At 48.2% G+C, this 13738-nt stretch overlaps 1 protein-coding gene across 1 annotated transcript; it reads right to left on the bottom strand.

Annotated features, from left to right (window-relative positions):
• Positions 1-3750: 3750 nt before the first annotated feature.
• On the bottom strand, positions 3751-11178 carry LOC149443845 (ATP-sensitive inward rectifier potassium channel 11-like). The gene is made up of 2 exons (XM_089655170.1): positions 10899-11178; positions 3751-5312 (listed from the first exon to the last, which is right to left on the bottom strand). Exon 2 carries the CDS (start codon positions 5259-5261, stop codon positions 4068-4070), a length of 1194 nt encoding a protein of 397 aa, XP_089511296.1. The 5' UTR covers positions 5262-5312; positions 10899-11178; the 3' UTR covers positions 3751-4067.
• Between the last annotated feature and the right edge of the window lie 2560 nt (positions 11179-13738).

The raw sequence follows: 13738 nt of genomic DNA, 5'->3' as shown, positions 1-13738 counted from the left end.
AGAGTTCAATTTAAAGAACTCCAGTTTAATTAAAATACATTTTTTATGGAAAAAAGTTTTCTTTTTTTAAGCGTTCTTTTCTTTATTTTCACCTAGTGATCCAGCCAGTGAGTATGTTGTTTTTCAAAAGAATAAGCTGTGCTGCAGATGTATCAGTTAGATGATTGAGACAAACCATTTGCTACTGACAGGGCTGCTTACAGTGATAAGTTTTATTAATTTATGTATGACCTTTATCTCAAAAGGAAAAAAAAATTGTTGCTGTATAGCAGGCATCACTAAATGGCGGACTGCGGTCCGAATACAGACCGAGTGACAGTCCTGTCCAGACCACGGCCACACCACTTAGCAGCCTTAATGGACTCCTCTCATCTCCTCCCGCCGCTGCAGCTCTTAATAATTGGGAGGAATGGCGGGGTGGACTCCTGTATATACTCTTCTGCCGTGGCCGTCGTCGCTGCTGCTGTTGAATTTCAGCAGGGAAGAGGGCAGGAAGAATGGAAGGAAGGACTCCTTATCTGAATGTACCGGCTTGCCGCCGCTGAACTCAGAGCAGGGAGGAGGGCAGGAAGCACTGCAGGTCTACAGGGGAGCGGGGAAGGGGAGCCAACCTGCCATGCGGGTCACTTGCTTTTTACCAGGAAGAGTTGGGCAGCTCCCGCCCTCAGTGGAAACCTTCTATGCTTCCCGCCCTCCTCTCTGCTCTGAGTTCAGCGGCAGCAAGCCGGTACATTCAGAAGAGGAATCCGTCCTTCCATTCCTCCCGCCCTGCTCTGAGGTCAGCGGCGTCAAGCCGGTACATTCAGAAGAGAGAGGAATCTGTCCTTCTATTCCTCCTGCCCTCCTCTCTGCTCTGAGTTCAGCGGCAGCAAGCCAGTACATTCAGAAGAGGAGTCCTTCCTTCCATTCCTCCCGCCCTGCTCTGAGGTCAGCGGCGGCAAGCCGGTACATTCAGAAGAGAGAGGAATCTGTCCTTCTATTCCTCCTGCCCTCCTCCCTGCTCTGAGTTCAGCGGCAGCAAGCCGGTACATTCAGAAGAGGAGTCCTTCCTTCCATTCCTCCCGCCCTCCTCCCTGCTCTGAGTTCAGCGGCAGCAAGCCGGTACATTCAGAAGAGGAGTCCTTCCATTCCTTCCGCCCTCCACCCTGCTCTGAGTTCAGCTGCTGCAAGCCGGTACATTCAGAAGAGGAGTCCTTCCGTCCATTCCTCCTGCCCTCTTCCCTGCTCTGAGTTCAGTGGCAGCAAGCCGGTACATTCAGAAGAGGAGTCTGTCCTTCCAATCCTCCCGCCCTCCACCCTGCTCTGAGTTCAGCGGCGGCAAGCAGGTACATTCAGAAGAGGAGTCCTTCCGTCCATTCCTCCTGCCCTCTTCCCTGCTCTGAGTTCAGTGGCAGCAAGCCGGTACATTCAGAAGAGGAGTCTGTCCTTCCAATCCTCCCGCCCTCCACCCTGCTCTGAGTTCAGCGGCGGCAAGCAGGTACATTCAGAAGAGGAATCCCTCCTTCCAATACTCCTGCCTCTTCCCTGTTGTAATTTCAACAGCAGCGGCGACGATGGCGGTGGCAGAGGAGTACATATAGAACAGTAGTCCACCTGGCCATTCCTCCTGCCCTCCACAATGTGCTAAGGTATGGGGAAGATTATGCGGTAGAGGGGGCTGTGATATCAGAGGGGGAATCTGTGATATGGGGGGGCTGTGATGTGGGGGGGCTGTGAAATGGGGAGGCGGTGAGAGGGGGAAGCTGTGATATGGGGGTGCTGTTAGAGGGGGGAGCTGTGATATGGGAGGCTGCGAAGTGAGGGGGGAGCTGTGATGTGGGGGGCTTTGAAGTGAGAGGGGGGGAGCTGTGATATGGGGGACTGAGAAGTGAGAGGGGGAAGCTGTGATATGGGGGACTGAGAAGTGAGAGGGGGGAGCTGTGAAATGACGGGGCTGCAAAAGAGGGGAGCTGTGATATGATGGGCTGTGACATGAGGGGGAGGGGCTGTGAAATGGGGGGTGTCACAATATAGGTGCTATGCCAGTCCCAGTTATTAATTCCTTTATTAATCCATTGTGCCCAGAGGAAGTACATCCTCAATTAGTGTTCTACTCCTGTGTGCCAAATGCTCCTAGCTGTAATTAATGCACACCCTCCACCCGCATCCTGCCAAAAGGTCCACAAATTCAATTAATGTATTCTCCCCACTGTCATTCTGTTGTACAGCTAGGAATTCAATTACTGTATTTCCTTTCCTTTCCATCCTGTTCATCCTGTCTTGTGCCCAAATGTAGTACATCCCTAATTAATGCCTTACTTTTTGTGCCAGAGGAAGTGCTTCCCATCTCCAATGCAATTAGTGCCTTTCCTGCCAAATGTCCCCAAACTTAATCAAGGCATCCCCTATATTGTCATCCAAATGTCCCCAAACTCAATCAAGGCATTCCTTCCATTGTCATCCAAATGTCCCCAAAACTCAATCAAGGCATTCCCTCCATTGCCATCCTGCTAATGACCCCCCTCCACCTCTCGTCCTGTCCCGGGGTTTAAGAGGTCGGTGCTGGACTCTTCCTGGGCATTCACTCTGCTGTGCAGCCACTGAGGGATCCCAGCTGTGGCAGGACTCTAGTGGCCAGACTCTGCCTAAGCCCCATTGGAGTAAGGGGGACCCCAGAAGCTACATCAGCCCTGCTTGAGACGCTGCAAGCTCTGCCTGAGACTACCACATCAGCTTTGCCTGAGACGCTGGCAGCTCTGCCTGAGACTACCACATAAGCTCTGCCTGAGACTACCACATCAGCTCTGCCTGAGACTACCACTTCAGCTCTGCGGGAGTGTATGCTTCCCCTGTGTTATCTGAACTGTTTAGGAACTGCCTCCTACCTCCATGTTGGATTACAAACTGCTGTAGAGACTTTACCTTTGCCCACCAGGACTGGATTACAAGTATTTTGGGCTCTCTCTCTCTCTGCACTACTCCCCATTGAGTGACTGTTGTCTGTTTTAATAAAGCTTTAAGTGTTTGCCATCTGCCTTGTGTGTTCTGTCCTGCCTACCCTCCATCACAGTGGGGCTATGATAGGAGGGAGTTGTAATTTGAGAGGGGGGAGCTATAATACTGGGGGGCTCTGATGTGAGGAGAGATGTGATATGGGGGAACTGTGATATGGGGGGCCATGATGTGAGAAGAGGTAGCCGTGATAGGAAGGGTCTGTGATGTCAGGAGATGGGGAGCTGTGATGTAGGGGATTGTGATTGCAAGGGGGACTGTGATGTCAAGGAACGTTTGCGATGTGAAGGGGGGCTGTGATGGAAGCGGGGCTATAATGTTGGGGGGGCTCTGATGTGAAAAGGACTTGTGATGTACGGTTGGCTGTGATGGGAATGGGGGGGACTGAGGATATTAATGCAAAGGGGGCTGTAATGTGAAAAATCTGAGTAATAGAAGAAAAATGAGTTTCAGACCTCTGCAGAAAGAAAATGTTACCAACCGGACCTCCGTGAATTTTAATTCAGAACCCCTGCTGTATAGTGTACGGACCACTACACCGACAGCTCAGGGCATCATGGCCGTTATGTGCGGCATGGTCTGGAGGGGTGGGTAGGATATTTGGACATAGTTCACCTCTTCAGTTTCATCTTCCCTTTCAGGAGAGGCAGCACAGCCTGATCGGCTCCTAGTGTTTTCTCTCCCTCTTGAAGTTTGAGTACTGCTGTGCAGGGGATAGCAGGTGGTGGATATCAAGACAGAATAAGGTAGTCATGCTAGTTGTATGTAAAAATACATTTAATATTTTTTAGAGAATATATATTTGGAATAAGTGATATTTTTACACCTGCCTGGGGGTCACCTTTAACAATCTGATTTGCAACAAAGACACATTCCATTCACCAAAATTGGCTGCAGGAGCCCCAATATGTATAACGTTTGTAGCATTAGCGGTTGTCAATGACGCTAGCATATTAATGTGTTATGTTATACATTTCATGCAGAGGACAAATAAGCTGTTTCAACTCCATGTAAGACCCCTGGGAGATTCCAAACCATGAGAAAACGTCATTTCTATACCGTAAGAAATACATACATTAAGAGTCAGAAAAAGAATCATGGGGTGAGGTATCTCTGGGCATTTTCTTTTCAGAAATAGAAGGTTCATGTCTTTCTACTTTTCTTCTCTTCAACATTCTAGAAGGGTGACCACCCTGTGAAATTGGTTGGTTTCTGCCTTCCATCAGGTCTTTCGCACTGCATAGGGGTCCATGGATTTTAACTGTGTTTCCAAATTTAGAGTAGTCAACAGAATACCTGCCCTCTTCTTCTGTAACAATGGGCACAAAACGACGACCCCAAAGAATTTCTTCAGGCAAGTAAGACGTTCTGGCCTGAGTTGTTATACCTGTTGTTTCTACTACTCCTTCCAGTAAGGCGACCACTTCTAAATCCTGCTGGCAAATGTCGTAAGCTGAGAAGTTGTATAGGGGACTCTTTTCATCAATTGTGTGGCTTATTATAAGCGGTGATACTAAGAAAATAGAATTTGTTCCAACAGGGTTTTCTACTTGAATGTCTACCTGAGAGATTGGGATGACTTCACCTTCAGTGGTTGTGGTCTTCTTGACCACCTGGATCTTGATTGAAGCACTAATGATCATACTCTTGCGTAGGTCACCTATTCTGAACATGAAGCGGTACTTGCCATCCCGGCAGGCTATGACAGCGTGTTTACTAAATATTAAAGTCTCAGCCCTACGGTTAGCCTGGGCCGTCTTCATAAAAATACATCCCAACATGACCGCATTGATGATTAAGCCAGATATATTCTGGATGATGAGAATTGTTATAGCCAAGGGACATTGTTCTGTAACCATACGACCTCCAAAGCCAATGGTCACCTGAACCTCAATTGAGAAAAGAAAGGCTGAAGTAAAGGACTGAATGTTAGTGACGCAAGGTGTGGAATTGCTGCGCTTGGGATCAAGATCTCCATGGGCAAAGGCAATAAGCCACCAGCCCATAGCAAACAGCATCCAGCTGCATATAAATGTCATTGTGAAGATCAGCAGGCTATGCTGCCACCTGAGATCTACCATAGTGGTGAAGACATCCTGAAGGAAACGTCCCTGTTCTCGGATATTTTTATGAGCCACGTTGCAGGCACCATTCTTAGCCACAAAACGGGCTTTTCTGGTCTTGCTTCTGTATTGAGGGTGGGCATCCTCATTTTCTGCAAGCCTGGTTATCAAGTATTCTTCATGGATCAAGCCTTTCCGGGCAAGCATGTTTAAAAAGTGAAATAGGTTTGGATTGTCTTTTTAGAAATGGCACTTTATCTGTGGAAAGGGAAATTACTGGATTACAAACTGCACAAAAGTACTCACTAATTTCACAGAAAAAATACATAGAGATGATATTGGGAATAGGCATTCTTTGATACTGGGAATAAATAAACTCTAGTATAAATAAGAATAGAGGAGGTAATTCAAGTGTTCTATACCCCTGTGTCCTCACCCAAACTCAAAAAAGCCTATGAAAAAGGTACCAGGGGCATCTCATGGGGCCCCCTACTGACCCCGGGCCCTCGGGCAGTGCCCGAGTTTACAAATGGTCAGTCCGCCCCTGGTAACAAGTAACAACGGGGTGGGACCTGGGAGATGTAGCAGGTCACCAGCTAATACACAGACATGCAGTATGCTGGATTAAAGCAATGGACTATAAAATGACATTTCATTCAAGTGTATGCATCGCAACACAACGTGCGTCTGAGCATAGAGTTAAATGAAATATCATTTTTGGCGTTTCAATAAAGTTTAAAAAAAGAAAAAAAAATGAAAAATTGTAATGCATTGTAATAATGCATCACACCACCCTACACACTGTACACCAGCGGGTGAGCATTACACACAGCATATCAGACACCGACTGGTTTGAATGGATCCTGAAAAAATCCAGAAAATAACATGGTCATAAGCTGCTGAAATTCCAAAAAGATATAGGCAGCCAGCTTGTGACTCAACACATCAGATGCCACCTTTAATTTAAATACAGTGCCTTGAAAAAGTCTTCATATTCCTTGCAATGCTTCACATTTTGTCATGTTACAGCCAAAAATGTAAATATGATAAATTTCAAGGGGTATGAATACTTTTTTAAGACACTGTACATTAGAGTATATAGCTAGGTAATTATTTGGGTGAAATATCCATTTAATAAACTATGCAAGGCACGAACCAACAATCGTACAATGAAAATAGTTTCAGGTTCTCATGTGCCAGTGCCGAATCAGTGTCTACGATCACATTACAGGACCCATGAGCACTTGTCTGTCATCTGTAGTGAAATATACAGAGCTCAGATCAGGTTTGCATTACATCATGTAAGCTTGCATTCAGCACCAGAGACTGAGTTAGGCATTATTTGGGGGGTTTATCCATTGTACACCCCCAAAGAGGTGCTGGAGTTCCTTATCTATTCAGCATCCCCATTGGGAAGCTGGAGTACTCTATGTATTCTGCACCCCCATAGAAGATCTGGGAACTCTTATCTAATGTGCATCCCCATAGAGGAGTTGGGGTTCCTTTGTCTTTTGTGCATTTCCATAGAGGAGCCAGGGTCCCTTATCTCATAGAGGAGCTCTGTGCCTTATTTATTGTGCATCCCCATAGAAGAGTTGGGGTCCCTTATCTATTGAAAAGCCCTATAGAGGAGCTGGAGTGCCTTATCTATTGTACATCCCCAGGGAGGAGCTAAGATGTCTTTATCTACTTTGCATCCCCATAAAGCAGGGTCCCTTATCTATTAAGCATTCCCATTAGAAGTGCTGGGGTCCCTTATCTATTACGCGTTCTCATAGAAGAGCTGGGGTCCCTTATCTATTAAACATCCCCATAAAGGAGCCGGGGTCCCTTATCTATTACGCATTCCCATTAGAAGTGCTGGGGTCCCTTATCTATTACGCGTTCTCATAGAAGAGCTGGGGTCCCTTATCTATTAAACATCCCCATAAAGGAGCCGGGGTCCCTTATCTATTACGCATCCCCATAGAAGAGCTGGGGTCCTTTATCTATTAAGTGTTCTCATAGAAGAGCTGGGGTCCCTTATCTATTAAGTGTTCTCATAGAAGAGCTGGGGTCCCTTATCTATGACGTGTCCCCATAGAAGAGCTGGGGTCCCTTATCTATTAAGTGTTCTCATAGAAGTGCTGGGGTCCCTTATCTATTACGCGTTCTCATAGAAGAGCTGGGGTCCCTTATCTATTAAACATCCCCATAAAGGAGCCGGGGTCCCTTATCTATTACGCATCCCCATAGAAGAGCTGGGGTCCCTTATCTATTAAGCGTTCCTATAGAAGAGCTGGGGTCCCTTATCTATTAAGTGTTCTCATAGAAGAGCTGGGGTCTCTCGTCTATTAAGCGTCTCCATAGAAGACCCGGGGTCCCTTATCTATTACGTGTCCCCATAGAAGAGCCAGGGTCCCTTATCTATTACGCGTTCCCATAGAAGAGCTGGGGTCCTTTATCTGTTAAGCATTCTCATAGAAGAGCTGGGGTCCCTTATCTAATAAGCGTCCCCATAGAAGAGCTGGGGTCCTTTATCCATTAAGTGTTCAAATAGAAGAGCTGGGGTCCCTCATCTATTAAGCATCCCCATAAAAGACCCGGGGTCCTTTATCTATTACATGTCCCCATAGAAGAGCCGGGGTCCATTATCTATGAAATGTCCCCATAGAAGAGCTGGGGTCCCTTATCTATGAAACGTCCCCATAGAAGAGCTGGAGTCCCTTATCTATTAAGCGTCCCCATAGAAGAGCTGGGGTCCCTTATCTATTAGGGGTCCCCATAGAACAGCTGGGGTCCCTTATCTATTAAGCGTCCCCATAGAAGACCCGGGGTCCTTTATCTATTACATGTCCCCATAGAAGAGCCGGGGTCCCTTATCTATGAAATGTCCCCATAGAAGAGCTGGGGTCCCTTATCTATGAAACGTCCCCATAGAAGAGCTGGGGTCCCTTATCTATTAAGCGTCCCCATAGAAGAGCTGGGGTCCCTTATCTATTAGGGGTCCCGAAAGAAGAGGCGGGGTCCCTTATCTATTAAGCGTCCCCATAGAAGAACCACGGTCCCTTATCTATTAAGCATCCCATAGAAGAGCTGGGGTCCCTTATCTATTAAGCATCCCATAGAAGAAGGCGGGGTCCCTTATCTATTAGCATCCCCATAGAAGATCTGGGGTCCCTTATCTATTAAGCGTCCCCATAGAAGATCTGGGGTCCCTTATCTATTAAGCGTCCCATAGAAGAGCTGGGGTCCCTTATCTATTAAGCGTCCCCATAGAAGATCTGGGGTCCCTTATCTATTAAGCGTCCCCATAGACGATCTGGGCTCCCTTATCTATTAGCGTCCCCTTAGAAGATCTGGGGTCCCTTATCTATTAAGCGTCCCCATAGAAGATCTGGGGTCCCTTATCTATTAAGCATCCCCATAGAAGATCTGGGGTCCCTTATCTATTAGCGTCCCCTTAGAAGATCTGGGGTCCCTTATCTATTAAGCGTCCCCATAGAAGATCTGGGGTCCCTTATCTATTAGCGTCCCCTTAGAAGATCTGGGGTCCCTTATCTATTAAGCGTCCCCTTAGAAGATCTGGGCTCCCTTATCTATTAAGCATCCCATAGAAGAGCTGGGGTCCCTTATCTATTAAGCGTCCCCATAGAAGAGCTGGGGTCCCTTATCTATTAGGGGTCCCGAAAGAAGAGACGGGGTCCCTTATCTATTAAGCGTCCCCATAGAAGATCTGGGGTACCTTATCTATTAAGCGTCCCCATAGAAGATCTGGGGTCCCTTATCTATTAAGCGTCCCCATAGAAGATCTGGGGTCCCTTATCTATTAAGCGTCCCATAGAAGAGCTGGGGTCCCTTATCTATTAAGCGTCCCCATAGAAGATCTGGGGTCCCTTATCTATTAGCGTCCCCTTAGAAGATCTGGGGTCCCTTATCTATTAAGCATCCCCATAGAAGATCTGGGCTCCCTTATCTATTAAGCATCCCATAGAAGAGCTGGGGTCCCTTATCTATTAAGCGTCCCCATAGAAGAGCTGGGGTCCCTTATCTATTAGGGGTCCCGAAAGAAGAGACGGGGTCCCTTATCTATTAAGCGTCCCCATAGAAGATCTGGGGTCCCTTATCTATTAAGCGTCCCCATAGAAGATCTGGGGTCCCTTATCTATTAAGTGTCCCCATAGAAGATCTGGGGTCCCTTATCTATTAAGCGTCCCATAGAAGATCTGGGGTCCCTTATCTATTAAGCGTCCCCATAGACGATCTGGGGTCCCTTATCTATTAGCGTCCCCATAGAAGATCTGGGGTCCCTTATCTATTAAGCGTCTCCATAGACGATCTGGGGTCCCTTATCTATTAGCGTCCCCTTAGAAGATCTGGGGTCCCTTATCTATTAAGCGTCCCCATAGAAGATCTGGGGTCCCTTATCTATTAAGCGTCCCCATAGACGATCTGGGCTCCCTTATCTATTAGCGTCCCCTTAGAAGATCTGGGGTCCCTTATCTATTAAGCGTCCCCATAGAAGATCTGGGGTCCCTTATCTATTAAGCATCCCCATAGAAGATCTGGGGTCCCTTATCTATTAGCGTCCCCTTAGAAGATCTGGGGTCCCTTATCTATTAAGCGTCCCCATAGAAGATCTGGGGTCCCTTATCTATTAGCGTCCCCTTAGAAGATCTGGGGTCCCTTATCTATTAAGCGTCCCCTTAGAAGATCTGGGCTCCCTTATCTATTAAGCATCCCATAGAAGAGCTGGGGTCCCTTATCTATTAAGCGTCCCCATAGAAGAGCTGGGGTCCCTTATCTATTAGGGGTCCCGAAAGAAGAGACGGGGTCCCTTATCTATTAAGCGTCCCCATAGAAGATCTGGGGTACCTTATCTATTAAGCGTCCCCATAGAAGATCTGGGGTCCCTTATCTATTAAGCGTCCCCATAGAAGATCTGGGGTCCCTTATCTATTAAGCGTCCCATAGAAGAGCTGGGGTCCCTTATCTATTAAGCGTCCCCATAGAAGATCTGGGGTCCCTTATCTATTAGCGTCCCCTTAGAAGATCTGGGGTCCCTTATCTATTAAGCGTCCCCATAGAAGATCTGGGCTCCCTTATCTATTAAGCATCCCATAGAAGAGCTGGGGTCCCTTATCTATTAAGCGTCCCCATAGAAGAGCTGGGGTCCCTTATCTATTAGGGGTCCCGAAAGAAGAGACGGGGTCCCTTATCTATTAAGCGTCCCCATAGAAGATCTGGGGTCCCTTATCTATTAAGCGTCCCCATAGAAGATCTGGGGTCCCTTATCTATTAAGTGTCCCCATAGAAGATCTGGGGTCCCTTATCTATTAAGCGTCTCCATAGACGATCTGGGGTCCCTTATCTATTAGCGTCCCCTTAGAAGATCTGGGGTCCCTTATCTATTAAGCGTCCCCATAGAAGATCTGGGCTCCCTTATCTATTAAGCATCCCATAGAAGAGCTGGGGTCCCTTATCTATTAAGCGTCCCCACAGAAGATCTGGGGTCCCTTATCTATTAGCATCCCCATAGAAGATCTGGGGTCCCTTATCTATTAAGCGTCCCCATAGAAGATCTGGGGTCCCTTATCTATTAGCATCCCCATAGAAGATCTGGGGTCCCTTATCTATTAAGCATCCCATAGAATAGCTGGGGTCCCGTATCTATTAAGCGTCCCCATAGAAGATCTGGGGTCCCTTATCTATTAGCATCCCCATAGAAGATCTGGGGTGCAGCAGCACTGGGCCTCTCCACCTCCTACAATCAATTATTAACTGGGATGCAGGACGGAAGTCGGGAACAATGCAGATGAGGGGCACCTGCTGGAGTAATCCAATGTATGATTGTGATTGCCTTACCTTGTCATCCAGGGAAATCTGCTGGCACTGGGGTTCTGCTGACTTTGGGATGAGATCTTCTCCCCCTCTATGCAGGGAGGATGGTACAGTCTTGTGTCCCCAGTGTGTGCTTGTATGGAGGATGCACAGGCTGCTGCTGCTGCTGGTTCAGTGTGGTTTCTGTGGTTGCACACTCCCATTGGCTGGATGCTGGGGGTTGTTATCATATGACAGTAAATTGTGTTCCTGCAGGCTAGGTACAATGTGCACTGCTGAGTCCTCCCCTTCCATTCAGCTGCTACGTCGCAAGCCTTTAACAGAGATGTTGCGCTCCAGGAACAATTGTTTTCAATTCAGCCGAATATAACTGCATGCAGAAACTACTGCCGGAGCCGGATGACAGCCTAGAATCTTTTGGAGAACTAAAGGATATCTAATATCATTCAAAGGATTCTAATAAAGATAAAGTGGAAAAATCTCATGCATAGAAGACCATCAATATACTATATTCTATTTTCCTACTTTTATTTCCCTGGCCCAATATGTGGAGCATCCTTGAAATATAAAAAATATTTAAAAAAATGAAGGCTACATTCACATGGGTGGCAAGGGGCACGTAGTTTGCTGCATTTAGAAGCGACTAAATGCCGTCTCTGGATGCAGAAATTCTCTGTGCAATGACTGCATGCAAACTGGCCGATTAGCTGCAGCCAGAACGCCACGGAAAGGCACATTATCTGCATCCAGATTCGGTCAGAGGCTCTATCTGCACATAACATATAAGCAGTTACATGCAAAGAGTGGCAGTGCTGGCCATTGATTTATACACACTTGGCTGCTGCTGCCACTAGGCGAACTAGGCAGCTGCCTAGGGCACACTGCCACCTAGGGCACAAGCCAGGGGCGTATTTACCACAAGGCAAACAAGGCACTTGCCTAGGGCGGCATTTTTTAGGGGGGGCAGCAACTCCCCGCAGAAGAAGGAATGAAAGAAGGGACATGCGCACCATGGGAACCAGGTGGGATCCGAGAGAGGCTGCTTTATGATGTATGTAGAGCCTGGCTCTCATACCCGGGGATGTCGGGAGCTGTGAAGATGAGCGTCTCTCTATCGCCGGCGCGGGGGGGGGGGGGGGTTGGGGGTAGTGGAAGGCTCTCACGGGTGGGGGGCAGGGGTGTTGTTGGTCAATGTCAGAATCTCTCCACAGGAGGGGGAAGGGGGGGTTGTGTTGTCCGTGGGGGGAAGACAATTTTTGTGTTGCCTAGGGCAGCACAAAACCTGAATACACCACTGGGCGCAGCCATGGGGTTCTGGGGGGAGGGGGGGATTTGGGTAAGGTAGGATGATTTTATGTTGGGAAGGGTAATTTGGAGGGGTTTTAGCTAGAGGAGGGATTTGTGAGAATTTCTCCTAGGTGCGGCGATTAAAGGAAGAGGATTGGGGCTGGGAGGGGGGATTGGGGGAGGTTGTGTTAGGAGAGGGGATTGGTGAGATTTGTACTAGGAGGGGGGATTGGGGGAAAAATTTGTGCTAGAAGAGGGGATTGGGGAGGATTTGTGCTAGAAGAGGGGATTGGGGGGGATTTGTGCTAGAAGAGGGGCTTGGGGGGGGATTTGTACTAGGAGGGAGATTGGAGAAAAAGGGATTTGTGCTAGGAGGTGGGGATATGTACTATGAGGAGGGGAATGGGGGGGTATTTTTGCTAGGAGAGAGGGTTGGGGGTATTTGTACCAAGAAGGGGGATTGGGGGGGTTGTGCTTGGAGAGGGGATTGTGGGGATTTGTGTTAGAAGAGAAGATTTGGGGGGATTTGTACTAGGAGGGGGGGTTGGGGGCAAATTTGTGCTAGGAAAGGGGATAGTGGGGTGTTGTGCTAGCAGGGGGGATTGGGGGGCCAGATTTGTGCTAAATGGGGGGATTGGGGGGGTTTTGCTAGGAGGGGGGATTTTTTGGGGGGGGGTTGTGCTAGGAGAGAGGATAGGGGGAATTTGTGCTAGGATAGGGAATTTGGGGGGGGATTTGTGTTAGAAGAGAGCATTGGGGGGGGGGGTTGTACTATGAGGGGGGTTGGGGGCAAATTTGTGCTTGGAAAGGGGATAGTGGGGTGTTGTGCTAGCAAGGGGGATTGGGGGGGGTGGATTTGTGCTAAAATATCAGATTGGATGTCGCTCCACTTCCTTAAACTGAATCTCTCCAAAACCGAGCTCCTTGTCTTCCCCCCAGCCCGAACCCCACCCCCCATTGACTTCTACATCACATCCAACAACGCCAATATCAAACCCGCTCTGCAGGCCAGAGTACTTGGTGTCATTCTGGACTCCAACCTATCCTTCCAGCCCCAAGTCCAATCTTTAACAAACTCGTGCAGACTCCACCTCCGCAACATCGCCAAAATCCGCACGTTCCTAACCCCAGAAACCACTAAACAGCTCATCCACTCCCTCATCATATCACGACTCGACTACTGCAACTCCCTCCTCACTGGCCTGCCTCGCCGCTGGCTATCCCCGCTTCAGTCGATCCTGAATACGGCTGCCAGACTCATTCACCTTTCCAACCGCTCCATTTCCGCCACCCCCCTCTGCCAATCCCTCCACTGGCTTCCGATTGCGCAACGGATCAAATTTAAAATCCTAACACTGACATACAAAGCTGTCCACCATACTGCCCCGAACTACATCACTGACCTAATATCCAAGTACCGCCCAACACGCACACTCCGCTCCTCACAAGACCTCCTTCTCTCTAGTTCCCTGGTCTCCTCCTCCCATGCCCGCCTCCAGGACTTCTCCAGGGTGTCACCCATCCTCTGGAACTCCCTGCCCCAACCCATCAGATTATCACCTACTCTCCTCTCCTTT

Source organism: Staurois parvus, unplaced genomic scaffold (assembly GCF_062004578.1).
Source record: "Staurois parvus isolate SC_StPar_1 unplaced genomic scaffold, SC_StPar_1.0 ptg000827l, whole genome shotgun sequence".
NCBI lineage: Eukaryota > Metazoa > Chordata > Amphibia > Anura > Ranidae > Staurois > Staurois parvus.
The sequence above is the reverse complement of the archived record's forward strand: the minus strand, read 5'-3'. Positions and strand labels throughout refer to the sequence as shown.

Bases quoted from the DNA above. Each gene is read 5' to 3' on its own strand.
- LOC149443845 (XM_089655170.1), bottom strand. From the start codon at position 5,261: ATGCTTGCCCGGAAAGGCTTGATCCATGAAGAATACTTGATAACCAGG.